The sequence below is a fragment of the Natator depressus genome, chromosome 14 (genome assembly GCF_965152275.1).
Source record: "Natator depressus isolate rNatDep1 chromosome 14, rNatDep2.hap1, whole genome shotgun sequence".
Classification (NCBI taxonomy): Eukaryota; Metazoa; Chordata; order Testudines; family Cheloniidae; genus Natator; species Natator depressus.
In genome coordinates, this window is record NC_134247.1 from 3923124 (window position 1) to 3945897 (window position 22774).

At 58.2% G+C, this 22774-nt stretch overlaps 1 protein-coding gene across 2 annotated transcripts; it reads left to right on the top strand.

Annotated features, from left to right (window-relative positions):
* Positions 1 to 1077: 1077 nt before the first annotated feature.
* On the top strand, positions 1078 to 20897 carry CDC42EP4 (CDC42 effector protein 4). Of its 2 annotated transcripts, none has more exons than XM_074972191.1 (2): positions 1078 to 1443; positions 17950 to 20897. In XM_074972191.1, exon 2 carries the CDS (start codon positions 18013 to 18015, stop codon positions 19009 to 19011), a length of 999 nt encoding a protein of 332 aa, XP_074828292.1. In that variant the 5' UTR covers positions 1078 to 1443; positions 17950 to 18012; the 3' UTR covers positions 19012 to 20897. The 2 variants fall into 2 exon arrangements, with proteins under 2 accessions (XP_074828292.1, XP_074828293.1); XM_074972192.1 differs by lacking the exon at positions 1078 to 1443 and adding an exon at positions 2413 to 2433.
* Positions 20898 to 22774: the final 1877 nt, after the last annotated feature.

Consider the following 22774-nt stretch of genomic DNA (forward strand, 5'->3'; position numbering starts at 1 on the left):
GAACTTCATATCAATTGTTTTTACATAATCTCATGATTTTAAAGCCAATCTTGTGATTTTTGGTGAGCCTGACAATACTGCTTCCCCCCCGCCCCCCCAGCACAGAGAGGGGATGGGATGTGCCCACAGTCACACACCAACTCTGTTGCAGTCAAGCAAAGAAGAACCCAGGTGTCCTGTCTCCCAGTGCTGTGCTGGAGCCACAAGGCCATGAGCACTGGGGCAATAAAGATAGGGACATATAGTACAGTAGAGTTGTGTGTGTGTGTATACACACTCACAAACTCTACGTCATAGCCGAAGACACTCACTGCCAGCCCCGAGACAGCCATGGGGTTAACAGAGAGGGGAACCCACGAATCCATTAGTGCAGGGGTTCTCAACCTTCTTCTTTCTGAGGCCCCCCCCAACATGCTCTAAAAACTCCTCCGTCCAACTGTGCCACAACACTTGGTTTTCATAGAATCATAGAATCTCAGGGTTGGAAGGGACCTCAGAAGGTCATCTAGTCCAACCCCCTGCTCAAAGCAGGACCAAGCCCCAATTTTTGCCCGTTCCCTAAATGGCTCCCTCAAGGATTGAACTCACAACCCTGGGTTTAGCCAGCCAATGCTCACACCACTGAGCTATCCCTCCCCCTGAGGCGCCTATATTCTGCATATAAAAGCCAGGGCCCCTGTTAAGGGGGAGCAAGCCGGGCTATTGCCCAGGGGCCCACACTGCTGCAGGGGGCACCCCCAAGCTGCTTTGCCTTCAGCCCTAGGTGAGGCCCCGGGCTGTAGTCCCCCCTGGCAGGTCTTTCTGCCCCCGGCCCTAGCCGGCCATGCTTAGTGGACCCCCTGAAACCTGCTGGTGGCTCCCCAGGGGGCTGCAGACGGCCCCCTGCTTGGGACCCGAAGTGAGCTGTAGCTCACGAAAGCTTATGCTCCAAGAAATTGGTTAGTCTCTAAGGTGCCACAAGTCCTCCTTTTCTTTTCGCATTAGTAACCGTGTCTCTTTGTTCTCGGGGGCGTCAGACAGGTTTGCCTCACCCTGCTGCCGGGAAAGCCCTGACTAACCGGCGCGTGTGACCCCGTCTGCCCCGCTCTCCCCCCTGATTCAGAGCCGGCTGACCGCGACTCGGGACGCTCCAGCGTTGGGCAACCCGGCTCCCACGGGCGAGGGGGCCTCCCGCTGCCCGCCTCGGGGAGCCGAGAGTCGGAGCCAGGCACGCCGTGAACAGAGCAGCCTGGGGCTGCCCCTGCGACGCCGCCGCGCCCCATTGGCCCTGGCCGAGCCGTGACATCATCCCCGGCTGCGGGGGGGGCGCTGGGACGATCCGTTTTCAAGCCGGAGAAGGAACAAGCCTGGGAACGGCCATGGGATGGAGACACGGGAGCGCAGCGCAGGGCACTGAGCGAGCGGGGGCTGCGGGAACAAAGCCGGGCCGCGGCTGCTGAGGAGGTAGGTGCCGGCGGGGCGGCTCTCACACCGGGTGGGGGGATCCCCAGGCTCGGGGGCTGGAGAGGAACAGCCGGCGGGGTGCGGGGCGGGAGGGGCGCTGGCTGCAGGGGGGTTGGTGCCGGGGGAATTTTTCCCCGGTGCTGCTCTGTGCTCCGCCGCTTCAAGGAAAATTAGATTTTTTGGGAGGCGGGCGGCTGCGGCGGGGGGGGGCTGCCTTTTGCGGGTCAAAGGTGTCACTGTTGAGCTTCCAGGCGGCTCCTGCAGAGCGGGGCTCGCCTGGGGGAGGGCTGGGAGATGGTCCAAGCCGGTTCTCCTCGGGAACCCGTGCGGAGTCGCCCCCCCCCACCGTTGTAATGAAAGAGACCTTGCCCCCCCGCCCCCCAAAGTCAATGCTAACAAACTAAGAGCCGCTGGCCCTTGCCCAGAACCAGGGAGCGCCGCGCCAGGCTGAACGTGCTGCCCGGAGCCTGGCCTGCGAAGAGCAGCGGTTGCAAACCGTGGCGGCTCTTCTCTTTCTTTCCATGCATCGGCAAAGGATGCACCCGTCCCACGGCACACGCCAACCCATGCAGGTCCCCTCCGCCCCCCGGGAGCCAGAGGCCCTCCGCTGCCGGGTTTGGGCCTGAGCCAGCGGGCGGGGGAATCCGGGAGCGCGCCGGGGGGAGGGGGGGGTTGTCCCAGGTAATTTCCAGAGCTGGGCTCTTTTGTCCGGATCGCCCTGTCTCTTTAACGCCAGGCGAGCGCCCGAGCCGGGAGGGGTGGGGACTGGCCGGGGGATGGACGGCGGCTCTTCTGCCGTGCGCGCCGGGCACAGTGCAGGGGAGCGCGGGGCGGGCGGCGGCCCGGGAACGGCGCGCCCCGGCTGTCCGTGCGCCTGGAGAGGGGCGAGCCCCCGGCCGAGCAAGGGGCCCGCGGCGCAGCGGAACTTTGCCCCCCTGAGAAACTCGCGCAGAGGAGGGGGCTGCTCGGGGCGCCCCCGCGGGGGCGAAAGTAGGTGTCTCGATCGCGGGGGGGCCCGCTGGAGAAGGGAGGGGCGGCTCCGTGGAACCGGCGCTCGGGCAGGCGGTGGCTGAGACCCAAGCGCTGCGCTTGGGGAGGGGCTTTCCCTGGGGGGGGGCGCTGTTTGTTTGGGCCCGGGCTTTCACGGGGGGCAGGCACCGAAATGCGCGCAGCCCCGATGGGTCTGTGCTCGCCCTGCCCCTACCCCAACGCCCCGGGATGCCCAGGCGGGGCTGTGGCAGAGACGGGCTGCAGGAAGGGATTTCCTGGGCTAGGAGGAGAGAAAGGTGCCAGGGGCCCCTTGCAGGCTGTGCCAGCCCTGTGCCCAGCCTTGCCAGATCAGCCTTGATTCCTCTTCTCTTCTTATCTCTCCCCCCCCCCCCCCCGGTTCTCACTGGCCAAACAATGGCCAGTGTGCAGCCCCCCACACCTTCCCCCCCCACACCAGTGCCCAGAGGTGCCCGTGAGAAGGGGCGCTCCTCACTGGGGGCCCTGGGTGACTTGCCCGGCTGGTGGAGTGGAAGGCGATGGAACAAAGAGCTGCAGGCCCAGGCATACAAAGGCCCTGCTAGGGTTACCTCTTCCAGCAGCCCTGCCAAGCTCGGGAGGAGAGAGGCTGTGGCTGGGGATTTTGCCAGACTTGGGGAGGTGGGCAGTGAGATCGGTTGGTTTCCCTGACTCTGAGTGATTCTGGCTAACTTTGTTCCGGCTAACTCTGGAGTGGCTCCGAGTTCCCCAGGCTCGTGCAAAACAAACCGCTGGGCCCGGGGTTTGCTGTTCCTATGGTCGCTGAGCTGTGAGACTGTAACCCCAGACGCCCGCTAACTCCCAGGGCCTGTTGGCGCTAGGCTAACCAGGTGTCATTCTAGCAAATGGGCTAACTCCTCCTCGTGTGGACGGGGCGAGCTGTAATTTCACACACGCTGGCTGGTTGTGGTGTAGCCAGGCTTTGCCTTGAGCGGTGAACACTTCTGAGAATACATCTGATCTTCGCAGTGCTGAGCGTTTGGCCTCCACCTCTTAGCCTGGGTTTCTTTAACTGCTCTGCGGCCTGTCAGCTGGGGCAGCCCCCGGCCACCATGCATTATTTAGCTGGCCCTTCTTGGGATGCCAGAAGGGTTCAAAATAGATGCTGGGAGAACACGGCCTTTGCGGTGTCAGGGCCTGGTCTGGCTAGCTACCACTCAGGCCATTGTCACCCTGGGGCCCACAGCAGCTCTTAATTGGTGGGGACCCTGCATCTGGCAGAGGGAGGTGGGTGACCAGCTTGCTCCTAGTCTGGGCTTGATTTTTCCACGGCTATGCCAGGAGTACCATCCCTTAGAGCTGTGCAGAGGGGTAAGGGTGGCCATCCTGGGTTGGACCAATGGCCCATCTAGCCCAGTATCCTGTCTTCCAGCAGCAGCCAGTGCCAGGTGCCCCAGAGGGAATGAACAGAACAGGTAATCATCAAGTGATCCGTCCCCTGTTGCCCTCTTCCCAGCTTCTGGCAAACAGAGGCGAGGGACACCCAGAGCATAGGGTTGCGTCCCTGCCCATCGTGGCTAATAGCCATTGATGGACCTATCCTCCAGGAATGTCTGATGTGTTTAAATGTGCTCCGGGTGGGCGTAACTGACTAATAGGAGGCCAAGGAATCACGCCCTCTCTCCACCCCACCTGCCCTCTCCGCTTTCTCCTGCTGCGAGAAGCAGGCTTTGACCTCTGCCCCCGTGCATGGGTGTGAGCCTGCCTCAAGCTACACAGGGAAGTTGCAGCTCGGCTTGCTTGCCAGCTGGGGTGCCAGGAGTACCTTGCCATGGAAAGGGAGGTGGGAACCAGTGCAGGGGATTCTGGGGAGCATCTTTGCGGGATCAGTTGTGAATAACTGAGTGAGGGGCCAGAGTGCGACAATGCTGAGAATTGGCTGCAGTGTCTGGTTAAAGGCGCCTTCGAGATACCTTGCACCCTGTGACATATTGGCCCCTTCTGGGAATGCTTGGGACTGATGATGTTGGGTTGTCTGGCAACATCCCTGGCCTTGGCTGTGCTCCGCACTGATGCAGGGCGAGAAGGGGACTAGTTGAAGGTGTCTGCAGCCTATTGTCTTCATTCGAGCTGTGCCAGAGCTTCGATCGAGACTTCAGTCTGAGCACTCTGAGTTCAGGGGGCTGGAGCTGAGCTTCCAGGCTCAGGCTCCTCTCTGGCTCCATGTCTCTCCAGGGGACGTAGTGAGTGCACTGACTTCCATGGGGGCGGACTCTGAACCTGGCGCTCTGCCAAGCTGTGGAGAGCTCTGGGGCAGTGTCTGCTCTGCGCTCATCAGCTCAGTCCAGCGCAGGGGCTTAGCTGCCAGCAGCATGAGAGATGGGAATGAACGGCAGCTTCGCCCCTGTCTGGGTTAGACCTCTGCCCCCATGTGAAAACGTGGATGTAGCTGCGTCTGATGATGATCTCTAGCTCTTTGATAGCCCATGTTCTCCCTGTTTTACAGGTAGGGAAACAGAGGCACAGGGAGGGCTGTGACTTGCCCCAGGTCTGCCAGCAAAGGAGGGGCAGAGCTGGGACCTGCACCCAGGTCTCCTGAGTTCTAGTCTAGTGCCCGGTCCACTAGGCCATGAGGCGGGGCCATGTTTGGTGCTAGATCTTTGTTCTTGCTAGCACCATGGCTTGACTCCAGGTGAGGTCCAGGGTGAAAATGATTCAGTGCCTCCATCTTGGGCCCCCAGTCGGAAGGTGTGTGCCTCTGTGTCAGAGGCTGGCACGGAGCCTGACCTACCCCCAGCGGAGCCCTTGCCCTGGGATGGCTCTCAGCGAGCAGTGCCCAGACCATGCTTATGTGGCGAGCAATTGGCAAACCAGTCTGGGTCAGCGAGCAGTGCCCAGACCACGCTTATGTGGCGAGCAATTGGCCAACCAGTCTGGGTCTTGATGGAATCCAAGCTGGATTCTACTTGGGAGCAGAGCTGGGGTTTGCCACCTTTTGGCCACAGCAGCTCCCATCAGCCGATGTCTGTGAAGGGGAGCGATGACCTGCCTTCCCTGCTGCTAGGCAGTACCTGCAAGCTGCATGCCCTCTGCTAAGGGCCTGGAGCAGGGCGGTTCTGTAACTCAGGTGAATCCTCTAATGACCCTCCTGACTGTATTGTATCCAGGGTGAGAGTCGTTTAAAAGGGCTTCAGCTGATGTGAGTGATTTCTGCTGATTGCTGCATTCCAGGTCCCATTGTTCTGTGCGTTTGTTCTGGGCCCTGGTGAGATATCCCTGAACTGCCATCAGTCTCCCAACACATAAATTGTCTTGTCTTGGTCTTGAACGGGCTGTGAGAAATCTGGCTGGTCGCTCCTCACCCCCCCACAGCCACAATATGGGGACGCAGGAATGGCAAGGCTGGAGCAGAGCAGCCGTCTGTCTAGTCCAGTATCTTGTGAAAGACACTGGCCAGTATCTGATATTTCAGAGGAACTCAAGACTGTTAAGGGATAACCTTGCCCCAGGGAATGTTTCCGTCTGACCCCCTCCCCCCACTAATTAGAGGTTGGTTTATCCCCTGAAGCATGAATGTTTATAGCCTTTCCCATCTCCTATTGTCTTTGTTAGTACTTAATACAACTCTGGATATCCTTGTCATCCAAAGAACTGCCCAGTCCTTTTGGAAATCCTGCTAAGCTCTTCAGGTTGGTGACATCTTGTGACAGTGAGTTCCACAGGCTAATTGTGTCTGTCTGTGTGGAAAATTATGCTGGCAAGAGCCCAAGATCCCTGACTCCCTCTGGTCAAACACTCTGGATAGGGATCTAATTTTCTCTGCCTGATATTTTCCACCTGCTTTGCAATAGGTGCTGCAGATGCTTCTGATAAATGGATAGATGGTTCAGCATATCAGCTGTTTGAAAGTCTAGTCTGTCAGTCCTACACCGGCACCTCCAAGGGAGGGGGCAAAACTGTCTCCTTTCGCTCTTCTGCATGGGTGTCTTGGGCTTCACCCATGTCTATGTCTTTGCACTGATGGCTGGAGGATGAGCCTCTGTCTTCAGGGTTGGGGTCTGCTTGGCAAAGGGTAGTCCAGGATTGCAGCTTCTGTCTGCAGTGAGATAAGATGATTATGCAACTCTCCACCTGCAGCTATTCTGTGTTGGGAGCTCTGTGGGTCGGAGGTGGCTCTTTGTTTGGGTGTTAAGGTCAGGTGTGCAGACAGGTGCTGTAAAGGGGTAAGGCGGGGGTGAGCAGAGATTCTTGTTGGCTAGTAGAGGGCCGATCATCTCCTGTACTCTCTCTTTCCCTCTGCCAGGTTTCAGATGGGACTCTCATTGTGCAGCCCATGCTCCAGTGAGTCTGAAGGAAGCAGGGGGGTGGGGTTGAACCTCCTGCCATCTCCCAGCTTCAGGGCGCTGCCTAGTGAACCAAAACACGCAGCAAAGCTGGCGGCTCTCGTTTCAAGCCAGCCAGCCTTGGTAGGGATGGCAAAAGAGCGCGAGTCATGGTGACGGGGCGAGTCAGAGCCAGCTTAAGTTAGTGCATCAGGAAAGGCCAGAGTCAATGCCCTTGTTTGCTATTGACTTCCGGCTTTGTCACTCCTGCATGCCACCGTGTGACAGCCTGCCATCCGTGCAGCTGTAAGACAGCATGGCACGGACCAGGGGTTGGGATTTTGGAGCTCCTGGGTTCCAATCCTTGGTCTTCTGCAGACTCTGACCGATTGTGCCAGGCCCTGTACAGACTTGTTGGCTGAACAGTCTCCCACCCAGCACCTCCTGTAGCTGCTGGCACCGGTGTGAAGTGCTGCACTGGTGTGAAAGGCCACAAGGTATGTGTAATGGAGAATGGATTTGTAATGAACAGATGGTTCCTGCCCCCAGGAGCTTGCAATCCAAGTCCCTAAACCACCTAGAGCAGCAGTTCTCAGCCAGGGGTCTGAGGCCCCCATTTTGATCAGGTTTCAGGAGGTCCGCCAAGCAGGATCCACGTTAGACTTGCTGAGGCCCAGGGCAGAAAGCCCGAGCCCCACCACCCAGGGTTGAATCAAGCCTGAGCAGTTTAGCTTTGTGGGGCCCCCTGTGGCGTGGGGCCCTGGGCAATTGCCCTGCTTGTTACCTCCTAACACCGGCCCTGGCTTTTATCTGCAGGAAATCTGGTGTTGTGGCAAAGCTGGGCCAGGGAGTTTTTATAGCGTGTTGTTGGGGGGGCCCTCGGAAAGAAGAAAGGTTAAGACCCCCTGGCCTAGACAGCAAATTTAGCAGGCCCACGTTTGGGGAGGAAAAGGGGTGTAATTGACTGACCAGGTGACTGATCTCTGCTCCCCTCTGGCCTCCCCTTGTTCCGCCAATGCAGACAAGCCACCCACCCTCTGAAATGGGTTTTTGGCACTAGGCGCGAGGCTGTGCTCTGGGAGGGCAGTTGGAGCCGCCTGCCCCTGGATGCAGGCGCTGCGTCTTTAACTTTGTCTCGGGTTACACTTGCGCTTTCTCAGCAGATTATTAGTTGGCGGCTGTTAAGCTTCTCTGAGCTGGTTTTCTGCTTTTATAAAAGCGGCAGCGGGAATGTCACAGGATCTTGTCTCTTCCTCGCTGAATAAGAAGCAGAGAAAGGGGCTCTTCCCCCCCCCCCCCCCCCCACTTCCCGGCATAGGCAAGCCCAGCGCCTCGGCTGCAGACAGAGAGCTGTGGAAGCATGCAGAAGAGCTCCCTACAGTCACCCACTCTGTGAAATCATCCCCTCTTTCCCCCCCCCCCCCAATCTTACACAATGGTCTGTAGAGTGAAGCTTGCTGGAGGAGAGAGAAGGCCCTAAGAATTTGCCCCTTTCCTGCTAGCTCGGAGGAGGAAGGCAATGTCTTGTTCTGGGCCCCTAGCAGCGTGGAGGCCTCTGGAGGAGGGCAAAGCTACTCAGTAACATCAGTAACACTTGAGTCTCCTGCTGCCTCTTAGCCAAGGCTTTCAAAGTCTCATAGGCATGCTAAAGAAGCAAACTTGCCCCCACAGTTAGCTGTTTGGGCCAGGTCCCCAGCTGGCTTAAATCAGTGGATTCTCATTGACGTATACCAGCTGGGGAGCTGGCCTGGGGGGGTTTCTATGTCTTGTATGAAACCGAAGGTCAATAGAAATGAAATCAGGGAAAAGCTGTGTGGGCCAGTGCCTAATCCTCTCCCTGCATGCAGCAGTGAGCTAGGGCATGAGAACCTGGCAGTGAAACTGATTAGAAACTGACGAGACGATTTTTCCATTACTTGTAACTCCTGGCTGGAGAAGGACTGAAAAAAGCAGGCTTTGTTTTCAATCCGAGGAGATGTTAGTGACAGATAAGGAAATCGGACACACCGGCAAGGGGGGAATTGGTTAGACTTTACCCTGCATGGGTGCATTAAACCTAGTTTATGGGTAGGAAACTGACACCAAAAGGAGAAGTGTGTAAGCTAATTGTGTGTGTGAGAGAGACAGAGAGAAATTAAAGTGAAGTGCCAACTTGCACTTCAACCCAGCCGCCAGCTGTGTGGAACCCAGGAGTCCTGGCTCCCATTCCCTTCCTCGGCCACTAAATGCTCACACTCCAGTGTCCAGTAACAGAGTCTGTAGTATTTGAATCTGTACAGTGAGGCATAGGAACCAAGAAACTGAAATCAGAAGATGGAGTATCTTCTCAGATACCACGCACAGCACCTTGAGAGCCTGGTGTTCAAATCTCTACTCTATCACAAGCCTCCTGTGGCAAGTCACTTTGGGTCTGTCTACACGGTGCCTAAAACCCAGACTTGAGTCTCGGAGCCTGGGTCAGCTGACTGAAAAACAGGGCTCAAAAGAGCAGTGTCAATGTTTTGGGTTCAGGTTGCAGCCTGGGTTCTGAACCCCAGCAAGATGGGAAGGTCTCAGAGCCCAGGCTCTAGCCAGAGCATCGACATGGATATTTTTAGCCCTGTGGGGTGGGCCCCACCAGCCTGAGTCATTTGATCTGGGCTCTGAGACTCGCTTGCTGTGTAAAGAGACGAAGGGAACGTCCATGTCTCGGCTCCCCATTTTTAAAATGAAGATAATATAGCACTGGCCTCTCTCACGAGGGTGGTGCTTTTCCTAAAAGGTGTGCTCTAGGAAGGATTACGGGGCAGGTCCCTGGCCTGTGTTACGCAGGCTCAGATGAGGAACCTGAGCCTGTGTTGTGAGGATCGATAGGTCAGTTTGTGTGGTGCTCAGACACTGTACCAATGGGGGACACGCAAATACCAGATGGATTGATTCCTCTGCACGGCCTGGGAGGGGCAGGCAGTTGGCATGTTCTGTGTAGCTAATTTTCTGTAACCTTTCAAAGGACGCTGGGGAGCGGGGGGAGTTGCAGCCTTGCTCAGCAGAGCTGTGTGCCCAAGTACTTGGCGCTGTGGAGAGAGATTGTCTAACAGGTTATTGTTTAATTGGGGTGGAAGCCGGAGAACAGTTTGAGCCTTGTACCCTCTCTGAAGCAAGAGCAGTGAGATGGAAGTGATTGCAAAGCAGGAAGTCTGCCCTGCTCCAACTGAGCAATGGAGGAGCAAGCAGGGTGTGTCTGTGGTAATGTCTACACTGCTATAAAACACCCTCCACTGGCCTGTGTCAGCTGACTTGGGCTCGGGCTGGGGAGGATCCCAGAGCCCCGCAGAGCGCAAATATCTACACTACAATCTGATAGCCCCGCAGCCTGAGTTCCAGGCCAGTTGCGGGTGTTTGATTGCAGTGTAGACATACCCTGTATCTGTGGGGGAAAGCAGGGGAACTTGCAATGGTGCAGGGCGGGGCAAGCTGGGACGCAGGGCAGGGGGGAGTGGGGCCAGCTAGAAAGCTGCAGGGCTGGGGAAGTGGTAACGGAGAAAGTGTCAGGACTTTGCTCCAGCAGGGCAAACGGAGCAGACTTCAGTGGATGCCAGGTCGGCTCATGAGCACGCGCTGGCTGCGGCCTGTTGTGGGGCTCTGTCTCTGTAGAGCGGGTGGATGAACCCATTACACAGATGCTGCCTCTCTCACTTAGTCCAGCAGGGCAGACTTTGAAGGCGAGGTCTTGATGCCCCAGCCTTGGTGGGGCCCCCTGCATTTTGACAGCGTCTCTCTGGGTCTGGCAGATGTCGGCACCTTGGGGCGTTTTGCTGGCTGAGCAGCTGGGTCCAAAACTGGACTGTCCCATAGAAACCTGGAAGAGAGGGAGACTCTGGTCGCTGTTGGCTGCCCCAGGGAAGGCACGTGGAGCGCAGCCACTGGAGTCTCCGCCTCTCAGAAAGTGGCGGCTCTCTCGTGCCCGTCACGGGCACTCCATGGCCAAGCGAGGCAGGACAGTCTGGGGAACGCTTCCCACCCACCGAAGCCCAGCGCGAGCTCTGAGCAGGGCCTCTAGCTTGTCCGGCAGTGGCCGTAAAACAAATGGAAGAGGAGTAGGAATGGTGCCCGCCGTGGAACAGCCCACTCTGTCAGTGAGCAGTGCCCCTGGGCTAAGATCTCTGGATGGCTCAGCTCCCCAGAGCAAGTGTGTGACGAAGTGGGACTGTTCTTAATGTTTCCTCTGAATAGTGTGGGGGTGCCTCAGTTTCCCTTATGCAGTTCTTAAGTATCTAGGGGGTGGGGTAAGGGTGTATGATCATTGCAGAGCCCTAGAGGGCAGGTGTGTGCAGGGGTCTGGACACAGAGAATGGCCGACACCCTGTTTCCTGGCAACTGATGGCCTGGGCCCTTCCCCCCCTGCAAGGTGAGAGTTAAAGGGTTGGAGAACAAAGGGATCAGGTGACCTCCTGGCCCGGAAAGGGACAAAGCCCAGAGGAGGAGGGGCTGGAGAGAGTTTCAGTTTGGGGCTGGCTGGAGACATGGAGTGAAGGGCAGACATGGTTGTCTGGCTCATTGTCCCCCAAAATGGACCCAGCTGAGGGGTCCTGTTCTCTGTACCTACAAGCTCTGTTTTAGACCATGTTCCTGTCGTCTAATAAACCTCTGTTTTACTGGCTGGCTGAGAGTCACGTCTGACTGCGAAGTTGGGGTGCAGGACCCTCTGGCTTCCCCAGGACCCCGCCTGAGTGGACTCGCTGTGGGAAGCGCACGGAGGGGCAGAGGATGCTGAATGCTCCAAGGTCAGACCCAGGAAGGTGAAGCCGTGTGAGCTGTGTGTCCTGCAGACAGGCTGCTCCCAGAAAGGAGACTGCCCCAGAGTCCTGACTGGCTTCATGGGGAGCAGTTCCAGAGCATCGCCCAGGGACTCCGTGACAAAGTGCAAGGAGAACAGGCTTCCGAGGACCGTCCAAGCGCAGGCCTGTTCTTGTATATCCCATTATTCAGTGTGTGGAGAACAGGTGTTGGATTGAAAGCCCGGAAGATTGATTCCTACCATGGAGACAACAACTGAAATCACAGATCCGTTGTGCTGGGTGCTGCACAAGTGAGAGACCATCCAGGTCCCAAGGAGATTTTCCAGTTGTCTGTTTAGACAAGGCTTTGCTGCTGTCCCTCTAGACAAAGGATTGGAGACAGGCGGTCTCATTTTCCCTGTTTCCTGGGCGGGGCGGGAGGCCCAGAGAGGTGAAGTGACTTGCCCAAGGTACACAGGGAGTCAGTAGCGGAGTCAGGAATTGAACCCAACTCATCCTCACCTGGTGCCTCAACCACAGGAGCATGTTTCTGGTTGCTGAAGTTCTCCAGCGCAGCACGGGGAGTGGCTTCCCCATGACACCCGGTATCCCATGCCCTGCGCCTGTGGGTAAGACCTGGCCTGGAGGGACCTTGCGTATTAGCCAGAGGGCAGTGGCATTCCCGTGTCACGGCCAGTCCTTCGTCTTCTGCTGAGACTCGCGAGCAGAGGGCTGATCACCGCCGGCTTTGAGAGGGCCCTGGGCAGGTGGTGTCACTGCTTCGCCGCAGAGAGCTGTTCTGAAGCTCCCGACTTGTATCCCATCAGCCCCTGCAGAGCCATCTTGTCTCTTCCCGGGGGCACGGCCAAGCTGGGCTGGATCTGAACCGGCTGCCTGGCAGCAAAAGGCTCCGTACCCCATTGCTGATCTCCCCATTCCTTAGCGCTGCTTGGAGCACGTGAGAGCTGGAGCCACTGCGTGCCGGGAGGCCAAAGGGGTCCTGAACTCCGGCTGTTGGAAGAGCTGCTGCACAGCGGGCTGGGCTGGCCGGGGGGCGGACCCACCCCATCTTCCTAACCAGAGTCCCAGCCACCTCAGAGTCTGGTACTTGTGCAGGTTCCTGCACTGCTCTGCCAAGCCCCTGCTCTGGGGGTGAACATAAGGCAGCTCCGTCCATTCCCTGCGGCTGAGCCGGGCAGGGCCGACTCTCCCCCGGGGGTCTGGAGGGGAAAGTTTGGGGTCTGGACTGTGTTTGCAGAGTGGCAGCCTGGGATGCCGTGGGGCTGGGAATCCGAGGCTGGTAAGGGGGCAGGGTTAATGCTGCAGAGGTGGGGAAGGAAGGCAGTGCACTGCAGAGAGCAGGGAAGAGAACTGCCTTGCGTGAAGGGGCACTGAGATGGGCACGCAAGACGGCCACCTCCTGCTGAGTGCTGGTGACCCTCTGGTGCCTGGAGCGTGGCTCCCTTCCCCGTGGGGCGGGCAGCCCCACAGCCTTCAGCAGGCCAGTGGGGCTCTAAGGAGGCGCCGCTTGTAGAAATGGTACAGTGGCTTCGCGTGAGCTGGGGTTGTGGGGCGTGGAGGACGCATGTTCGCACCCTTCCTGCTCTCCTCTCCCCGTGGAGCCAGACGCCCTGCGTTTGCTTCCTGCAGTGCGGGGTTGGTGTCTCCGGGCTAGTTATTGCTCCTAAATGAAACATTCAGAGTCTGCGAGTCTGTTCCAACGGGGGGGGGGGGGGGATGTGGGCTAAACGCTCGGCTACATGTGTGCTAAAGGCTACCAGGACAGCCGATCAGCGAGCGGAAACAAGCCTCTGGTGCATCCTGTGTCCTCTCATGTGGGGCCAGGGCAGCTTGTGCCCTTAATTCCCCACCCCCAGGGGTAGAGAGAAAGGAGCCTTTGTCCCGTAGCAACCAAAACAGTGTGTGTGGGGGGGGTCTGCCAAAGCTTCTTGCTGCACCTTTCTAGCCAGAGTCCCAGCAGCTGCAGCATCTGGGACGTCTACAGCTTGATTCCCGCGCTGCTCTAACAGACGGGCCCCTGGAGGGAGAGTATGGGGGCCGGGGAACCCAGCTGCTTAGACTTCTGGCCTAGTCCTTCAGTCCAGCTCCCATGTGCCACTTTCTGGCTTCTGGCGACCTCGTGTTGTGTCCTGAGCCGCGGGTCTTGCTAAGTGTTCAAGGAGGTGCTTGGAGGGTACAAAGGGCAGGCATCTTGGCGCGCTGGTGCCATGGCCGTGAGCGTGGTATTGGCATGTGGAAAGCCAGAAACACCAGGAGACCATCTCGACACCCTGGTGAGCTAGGGGTGATGGGGACAGAGAGCCTGTCCCTTTAACTGGGGACGGGTGTCGCTGGGTGCCCCTAAGATGGGGGGGGGGGGTTTCCAAATCCGCTATGGGATGGTTGAATCGAAGCGGAACAGAAGGACATGGGGCTGCCTTGTGTATATGCATGTGTGTGTCTCCCTTTCTCTCTGAGGCCCATCTGCGTTCCAGTCACGACCTGCTTCTCTCTGCACCGCAGCAGCATCTGCCTCCCCTCCCGAGCCAAAACTGCTACCTCTGCACCAGTCGTGGGGCGGCGTGCGACCTCAACCCGCCAGCCCGCAGCGGGGAAAGCTTCCACTTCTGTTCTCCCCCCCCCCCCTCCGGAGGCCTCATCGCCAACCCCTCTCGGGAAAGTCCCAGCTCCCTGGCCAGGGAATCGCCCCAAGCCCCTGGGATGTGTTTAAACAGTCTCTAGGCAGCATGACTCAGGCAGTGATGGGGCAAGAGGGAGAACTGGGCAATCTGCCCCCATCTGCAGTTCTGCCAGCGCCCCTCGATCCCGCCTTCAGCCTTTCCAGTCCTGGCTGCTTCATGCACAGACTGCCAAATGTTATACCAATAAATTAAAAACCAGCAGGATCTTATTAAAGGGAAAAAGGCAAAATACCACACTTATTGTGAATACAGAAAGAATCATAGTCAGCAGTTAGTTATAGCTATAACATTCCATTCAATCTCATATTTATTCACACATTCATACACACACACACACACACACACACAGGTTCTGCAAGGTTGTTATCATAGTTACCAGCCTTAGAGTTGCTCATGCCAAGCCACTGGCCAGGTGGCCTGGACATGAGGAGGGAGCAGGGCCTTGTCAGATGAGCATCTGACGCTCCTGGAAGTTGCTTTGCAGAATCAGACCCCAAAGTTCTCACTTTTTAGAGTCTATTTTTATAGGAATTGCTTCCTATGCCAGTCTATGGGAATTGCTTCATCATGCTGTTGCTGAATCAATCAGCAGATAGCACATTCCTGACGGCTCCAAGATGTTATCTTGTTTTTTGGTTCTCCCATTCTTGAGGCTGTTGGGTGGATTCCAGTCTGCCCTCCGGGGGTCCTCTGGTTATTTCCACTTGACGCCTTCTTCAGCCGATGGACACTGGATTCTTAGGCTGGCACCTCCCTGATCATTCAGTTATTATCCACACCAAGCATCCATCCACATACATCCTCTATCTCTATTTTAATCACAATTGTTAATACAACAAAAGGGCGGGGAGTCTCTGGGTGCTGTTTCTGTTGTTACAGAGTATTGCTTTGAGTCTCTGTGAATTGCTTTGAGAACAGACTCTGTCTTAGAATGTCCTAACGCAATTAGCAGCTTGCAAGTTTCACACACAGAGGGAGAGAAACAGCACCAAAAACCAAGAGACCTCTTAATTAGTAATACCCTGGAATTTAAACTATGGGGAATCAAACTCATTTGTGATTTTAATACAGAACTTCTTTAATATGATCCAACACCAGGGCAGAACGTTGTCCGAGCCCCTGTGCTCCCAGCCAACCTCTGCCACCAGCATCTGCCTAGATAATCCGGCTGTGAGGATGCAGCATAGTGCAGGGGCCCTGAAATGAGGAGCTGGCGCGGAGCCGTGTCACCGCTGGGGGTGGTTCGGTCTCTCAGTAGGGCTGTGGAAGCCAGCGCAGCCCCACACGGAGCCCAGCGAAGCCAGCTCTGACCCAAGGGATCCCCCTTCCGCCGACGCTGGCTGCTAGGCTGCTCTGTGTCCGAGCGCCAAGGAATCCAGTGCACGCAGCCAAATGCAGCGGGATGGGGGAGGCCGGTGGATGGAAGCCCACTCAGCTGGGAGCCGGAGCCAGGATAGCTCCCCCTGTATCGCAGATGCCGGGGCAGCTTGGATGGTCTCTTTCTGCCGCACTCCGCATGGCTCATCATGCTGAATACTGGGGGTGGGGGGCAGTGATTGGCCTGTTGCTGGCTGCCCAGCTCCTTCAGCGGCTCTAGGGACCCCTGGGGCTGGGTGGAAAGGAAATGTGTCCTTTGTCCCTTGCTACCAAGGCACCTGGGGAGATAGGGCCCAGGTCATGCTGCTCCGAACCAGCAGGGAGCTCTGGCCTCCTGCGGGGCCATCTTCTCTCCTGGAACGCTGCAAACGCTGCTCCACCATCATCCTGCTCCCCAGCCTCCGCCCGTGTGGGGCTGCAGCTAGCCCGGGGCTGCAGCTAGCCCAGGGCTGAGAATCTCAGCCTGGGTCTGCACCAGTCTCTGCGGGGAACGCTCCTGCCACGGCAGCTCAACCAAGGGAAGCCTTGGCTGGTGGGGCTCAGAGCAAACCTAGATCCTGGGGGTTAAACCCTGGAGAGCACTTAGTGCAGACCTGGTGGAGCTGAACCCGTGCTAGGGCAGTGGGGTAGACACGTCCGTGCCGGTCAGTCTCTGTTCCTGAGCAGTCTGTCTTTCCCAGCCAGCCAGCCACAGCCCCCTCCATGTATAGCAGGAAGCGGGGTTTTGGGCTAGCTCCCAGCTCGTTGTGGGGGCGGGGATGGAAAAGGGTAAGAACTGTGTTCTGGATAATTCCCATTCGATGTAGTGGCTGCATGCAGCCTTCCAGCCCTGGTGTGACAAGCCCCAAGATAGCAGCATGGGAAGCTGGAGGGATCCTTTCTACCAGTTCTCCCTAGGTCCCAGAAACTCTGAGCCCCTTTCCCTCCGATTGAAGGCAACTGGCTTTCTCCTAGCTGCATGGCGCAGCCCTGAGCTCGCGGGGCCTCTCAGCATTTTCCAGCCCTCCTCATGCACTTCCTGCCGTCTGTTTCCAATTCCTCCCGGCGTCCGCTGCTCGCCGCTTGCTTTACGTGAGAAAAATCCAAAGCATTTTCTCCATGTGGCTTCGAACAAAGCCGCCACCTGCCCGCAGTAAGAGGCGCAGGGCCGCAGTGGGGTGAACCATCCTGACCAGCCAGTTCTGCGGAGCACGCCGGGCTCTTGTTTCTGACTTCCTCAAAACCCCTCCTTGGGTTCACTGCCTCAGTTTCTCTGGTGCTCACGTTCCTCTCTGGAGCGGGGCGACGATTGTTCCCACATGGCTGCTGAATGTTAACTGCCTCTAGCTCCGGGTAGCTGTGACTTTCCTGTATTGTGGGCAGCCCCTCTTGTGCCGTGGGGTGCAGCATGACTGTGTTTCACCCTACTCCCAATAATTATGATGGAAACTTTACCCCAATCCCAGCACCCTCAGTGAACTGACAGAAGCAGGGAGCCAACTGCTCGGGGGTGGGGCGTGGTGGCTTCTCAGCAGGCCACATCAGCCCATGGCTGTTTAGCCCAGGAAATAGAGACAAACCCTGTATCCAAGTGACGCTGCAGGGCAGGGTCCAAGAACGAGCTGGAACGTGATTAACGGCAGCTGCTGCCAGCTCCAGCGCTGGGGGAATCTGCCAGGCTGGAAAACTGGTGGATAAAACCCATTTTGCTGACCGCTCCCAGGGGCAGGGACAGCCTCTCCAAAGCAGCGCCCACTGCTGGTGATAACATTGTCCCCCTGAGCCTCCGGTTCCTGTGGCCCAGCTGACCTGCCCTGGATCCCTCACCCAGCCAGCACTGTCTGCACAATCAGCTGCTTGAGGCTAACTTTGTTGGTGGGTGCAATTCCCCCTCCCATACCCGCTCGGTCTCTGTCCTCCGACACCGGGATGGGAAGGAAGGGGGCCTGGTGGCGGGGGACTGCAGTCTGGACTGAGCCAGGCCCCCCTGTATCAGTCGGGGGCGGAGATTCTCGCGGTAGGGGAGGCCTGTTTGCAGGGAGGGGGCAGGGGAGAGACACTCAAATTCACTGTTGCAGGAGCTGAGCTGAGCGGCTCGGGGCCAGCGCATTCCAGCAGCGAATGCACGTTTCCCGGCCCCAGGGGGCTGAGCAGGAAACAGGGCTGGGGGCTGGCCCGACAAGGGAGAAGCCTCTCTGGGTTGTGGGGGCGGGGGGGAAGTACTCTGTAGAGCGGCCAGAGCTTTCAGTGGCGCAGGGAGTGGGACACGGTAGCCATGGCTCCTCTGGGGAGCGCCCCAAGGGGCGGCTCTCCCCGCTGACTGTATGGCGCCGGTGGGGCGGCATGACCAGCTGTCTGGCTCCCCCAGACTAACCCGCGCCCTCTCTCCTCTCCCTGCTCTAGGTGAGTGCTGTGGGGGAGGACAGCGAGACCTCGCTGCCCAGCCCGGCCCCCCTTGCCGGGACAATGCCGATCCTGAAGCAGCTCGTCTCCAACTCGGCCCACTCCAAGCGGCGCTCGCGGGTGGATCTGACGGCTGAGATGATCAGCGCCCCGCTGGGCGACTTCCGCCACACCATGCACGTGGGCAGAGCCGGGGACGCCTTCGGGGACACCTCCTTCCTCAACAGCAAGGCCGGCGAGCCGGAGTCCCCCGAGGAGCTGGGCTCCTCCAAGCCCGGCCTGCTGTCCCGCAAGTTCCGCAGCAGCAAGCGGTCGCAGTCGGTGACGCGCGGCGACCGGCGGGACATGCTGGGCTCCCTGCGGGACTCGGCCATCTTCGTGAAGAACGCTGTCTCCCTGCCTCAGCTCACCGAGAAGGAGGCCGACAAAAGCGCCGGGAAGCTGCCCAAGAGCCTTTCCTCGAGCCCTGTCAAGAAGGCCCCGGAGGAGGCGGCTGCCCCGGAGGAGAAGCCGCGCCCCAACGGTGCAGCCACCCGCCCTCAGAGCCCTGGCCTGGATGAGCGCGATTTTGGGGACCTGACGGATTTGCCCATCGTGGTGCCGAAGAGCAGCTATGGCATGAAGCACGCCGAGTCCATCATGTCCTTCCACATCGACCTGGGGCCCTCCATGCTGGGGGACGTCCTGAGCATCATGGACAAAGACCAGTGGGACCAGGACGAAGACTTCGGCGCCATGGTACCTGAGGAGCCCCAACGGGATGGAGGCCCTACCCGGGTACCTGCAGCCCACCGGCTCAGCCAGGAAGGGAAGCCCCTGCTGATGGCACCAGCCTGCCAGGATGAGAGCAGGGCTGTGTCCTACTGCCTGGACTCTGCCCGGAGCCAGGGCAGCAGGGACAGCAGTTTGGTTTCTAGCTGCACGGCACAGGGGCAGGAGTGCCGCCCATCTCCTGAAAGGCAGAGCTACGGGATCCCAGATGGCGCCCGGCACGGCCCCCCCAAACAGCATAACAAAGAGTTCTCCTTCGCGGATGAGGAGGATGACGAAATCCGAGTGTAGGAAGGTGGCTGATCCGACGGGTCTGGTGTTAACTTGCGGTAGCTTGGGCACAAGAAGGGATAACCTGAAACTGACAATGTCAGAAGAAATGGCTCCGGGAGACACTTAACTCTTAAATCCTTTCCCTTTTCCCCCCGGGCTGTGGCCAGATTCCCCTCAGCTCCTCTTTGACGTCCCTCCAGGGACTGGGTGAATCTGTGAAATGGGAAGATAGATGTTGTGGGGTTAGTTTTTGCTATTTTGAGGTCGCTCTGGGAGAGGGAGAAACTTGGGTTTAAAGTCATAGTATTACTTCGAACATCCTCTTCCTGTAAGGCTGTCGATCTCTGCGAGCCAGGGAAGAACAGCAGTCAGGAGAGGGGAAGAGCCCGCTAGCCAGTCTGGAGACAATTCCTTTCCCCAGAAGAAAACTCCAGTGTGTACTGCAAGGGGGAAACATACTTTCATTTCTATTGGACTTTGGATATTAACTTGATCTACTGCCCACATCAAGCAATACAGAGTCCAGTTACAAGGACAAGGCTTACAGCCCCAGTGCCCTTAGTAATATATATTTTCCCCCTTGTGTTTTCATTGGTCTCTGATTTGTACTTGTAACTCTTTTTAACTGCGGACGAGGGGAAATTCCAGTCTGAAAGTATTTGGTTCAAGAGTTTAGACTTCTGCATATTGTAGAGTGAAATGGCATTGGAAAGCCAGCAGTTTCTGAGCCTGCAATTGATGGTACTTCTCTTTGGGCAGAGCGCTGGGAGGCCTGCAGCTCCAGGGGCAGGGGAAGGGATTTTTTTACTCTTGTATCTTTTTTTTCTTTAAGTGTCCTATGTTGCGGCACCTTCAGGGACATGGGCTCCCTGCAGCCTGCCACAGCTGCTCCCACATATTGGACCCAGACCTCCTCTCCGGTGGGTTCCTCTTGAGAAACCCTCTCCTGCCCCTGCAGCAGCATTGTGTCTGTGGCACTGCGATGCCAGCCATGCCCCCTGCTCCCCTGGCCACGGTACGACGCAGAGCTGTAACGGAGGCTGGCACGCTGCTAGTGGGACCCAATGACTATGGTGCTGTTACCCGGTGTGTGTGGAGGGTTACGGTGGAAGGAGCTGGAGGTGCCTCCTGGGGAATCCTCTTAGCCCCTGCTATCCGGATGAACAGGGCTGGGGCAGAGATGTTGGCTGCCCCCCGCAGCTATCCTATCGCTGGCCCCTGGCCTGCCCTCAACCCCAACCCCTCAGTGCCCTTCCTCTGCTGCATGAGCGGATGGGATGCCCGGAGGCAGCTGCAGCCCAGTGTTGGTGGCAGGAATGGAACAGAGGGGCAGGGGGAAAGCTTAGGGGGATAATGTCTGGCTCCTCGCCAGTCTGCACACATGGGCACAATGGGTTTGGAGCACTGGCACAGCGTCCTGAAGCCCAGCGGTCTGGAATGGGCAGCGTGTGCAGGAGATGCAGACTCGCTCTCCTCTGCCCAGTCTCCTCCCCAGGGAGACGGCCCCTGGGCAGATGCTCCTGTGCCCAAGAGCTGCCAGGTGCGGCCTGACTAGGGGTGGGGAACCATCCTACCTAGGACACGGGGCTGTCAGCACCACGCTGAAGAGATGTGTCTGCGCCCCCTGGGCCCTGCCCTGCCTTCCGCACGTCGCACGCTCGCGGGTAGCAATAAAACACTAACTTGGACCTTTTCTAACTTATTTACTTTTTAAATGTTGTTTTGCGCTAGATCCCCTCCCTCCCCGGGTTGAAAGCAGCGGCTGGGTGCCCTGGGGCGTGGCATGGCCTTGCCTTGTGACCGGGGCTCTGTCCCATGTGCTCGGAGCTGTACGGTGCAGGTGAATGGAGGAGGTTTTTTTTTATGATGTATGTAAAATGCAGAACAGAATTAAACGGTAGTGAAAGCAGTGTCTGCCTCCTCGGGGGTCTTTTATGCCGGCTGGGGGCGTGTTGTCTCTCTCACTCCCAGAGACTCTTCCCTGTCCTGATTTCTGAGGCCTCGCCTCTGCTATGCCGGTGAAAATGTCTTCTCCTAGCCTGGGACCTGCCCCTACTTGGCCTAGCTGCAGGGGCTCTCCCCCGATCAAGCGGCAGAGACCTCTGGTGCCTCCATAACCTCTGTCTGGCAGGGGAGGGTGGGGTTAGCATGGAGAGCAGAGACCGAGGGTGAGCAACCAGGAGCTGCTCCCATGCCTACTGGTAACGTCCCCAGGCCTGCCCAGCAAATCCACCCACCCTGCTCGAGGCATTGCACCTCCCTCTGCTGGAGTGCAGAGGCCTCTTGCCCTGTGGAAGGAGAGGTGCGGGAAATCCACCAGGCTAATTGCTCCTTCTGGGGATTTCTCCTCCTGGCGGAGATCAGCCCAGCCAATTGAACCCTGCCTCGGCCTCTGGCTCGGACCCCCTTTCCAAGGGGTTGCGGCCGCATGTTTGAAGGGGAAAGGGGATCAGCAGTGCTGCTATGGGGCAGGTGCAGGTGGGAGAAATCAGCTGGCTAACGGAAGAATGGACCTGGGGAAGCAAAGACCCGACTAGCCAGCAGACAACGAGCCATGGCACTTCCCTCTGGCATCACACGGTGAGCCTAGCCTTGCTCTTAACCCCGACTCTGAACCATGCCCCTCCAGGGTACTGCCAGGGGCCACCTCCAAGTGGCCTACTTCAAGCGCTGCCCTATGCCCAGTGATGGGTCCAGGTTGCCTATTTTTAACATGGGACTCTAGCAGGTCTTGGCAGCGCCTGCAGCCAGGTAAGGGTCCCTCCGCCTCTGCAGGGCTTTTCTGAGGGACCCCCCCCCCCCCGGAAACTCTTATGCCTGGGACTGCTGCCAGGGCTCTCCTGTGCCCATGGGGGTAGTCTCCCGCTGTGCTCCTCTCTGCAATGGAGTGGGAGGGGGTGTGCCAAGTCTGGGTGCAGCAACAGGGCCTGCACTGGGAGGATCAGGGGAGGGAATGAGGTGCTGGCTCCTGAGGGTTGGGCGTGTTCCTTCCCCATCCCTGCCAATCTGAGCCATGAGGCTGCCAAGCAGAACCTGGAGCCTGCAGCTGGCATGGGCAAGGGCTGTCGGGCTCTAGGAAAGAAACACCACCTTGCTCAGATGCAAGTGCTGTGCAGTGACTCTCCGTGCCAGTGGCACTCCTGCCCCTGCGGCATGTATCTCTCGGCCTTTCCAGTTGTGCTGTCTGCTAGCCTCTGCCACCTACCCCCCCCTTCCAGCCCAGTGCCTGGCATGTCTGCTGCAACCAGCCCTGCTGTGAGCGCACCTCGAGCGCGTCCCTGGCACTGCAGCGTCTGAGCCTGGGGCTGCTCCAGAGCACCGGAGACCAGCCAAAGGGGAAACTGGCCCAGGGTGGCTCTAGCTGCAGATGCTGCTTGCAGGCTCTGGCCTCGTTGTCCCTCCCCGAGGCGCGCTTGGCCTCGGCACATAAAGAAACTCTTTCAGGGAAGCTGGGCCTGGGCACAACGCAGCCAGTGTTTGGACGTCAGCTGCTGATTTCATAACCTTCCACCCCGCAAGGCTGTTTATCTGCTTCCCGCGCCTCTCCCAGCATGGAGTTCCTGCCCTGGCCCCAGCCATGGAGCCGAGCCCCAGAGCTGGACCCCACCATGGCAGCTGGCCAGGCTCGCTCCCCAACAGCCTACGGGGGAGAATGGGCCCTTTGATGCATGGGCTGAGGTCCACGTGTGGGGGAAAGCAGTCTGGCCTCAGCAGAGTTGGTCAGGGAGATGGATCACCTGGTGGCTTTGCAAGATCAGGCAAAGCTAGAGGCGGGAGCTGG

Bases quoted from the DNA above. Each gene is read 5' to 3' on its own strand.
- CDC42EP4 (XM_074972191.1), top strand. From the start codon at position 18,013: ATGCCGATCCTGAAGCAGCTCGTCTCCAACTCGGCCCACTCCAAGCGG.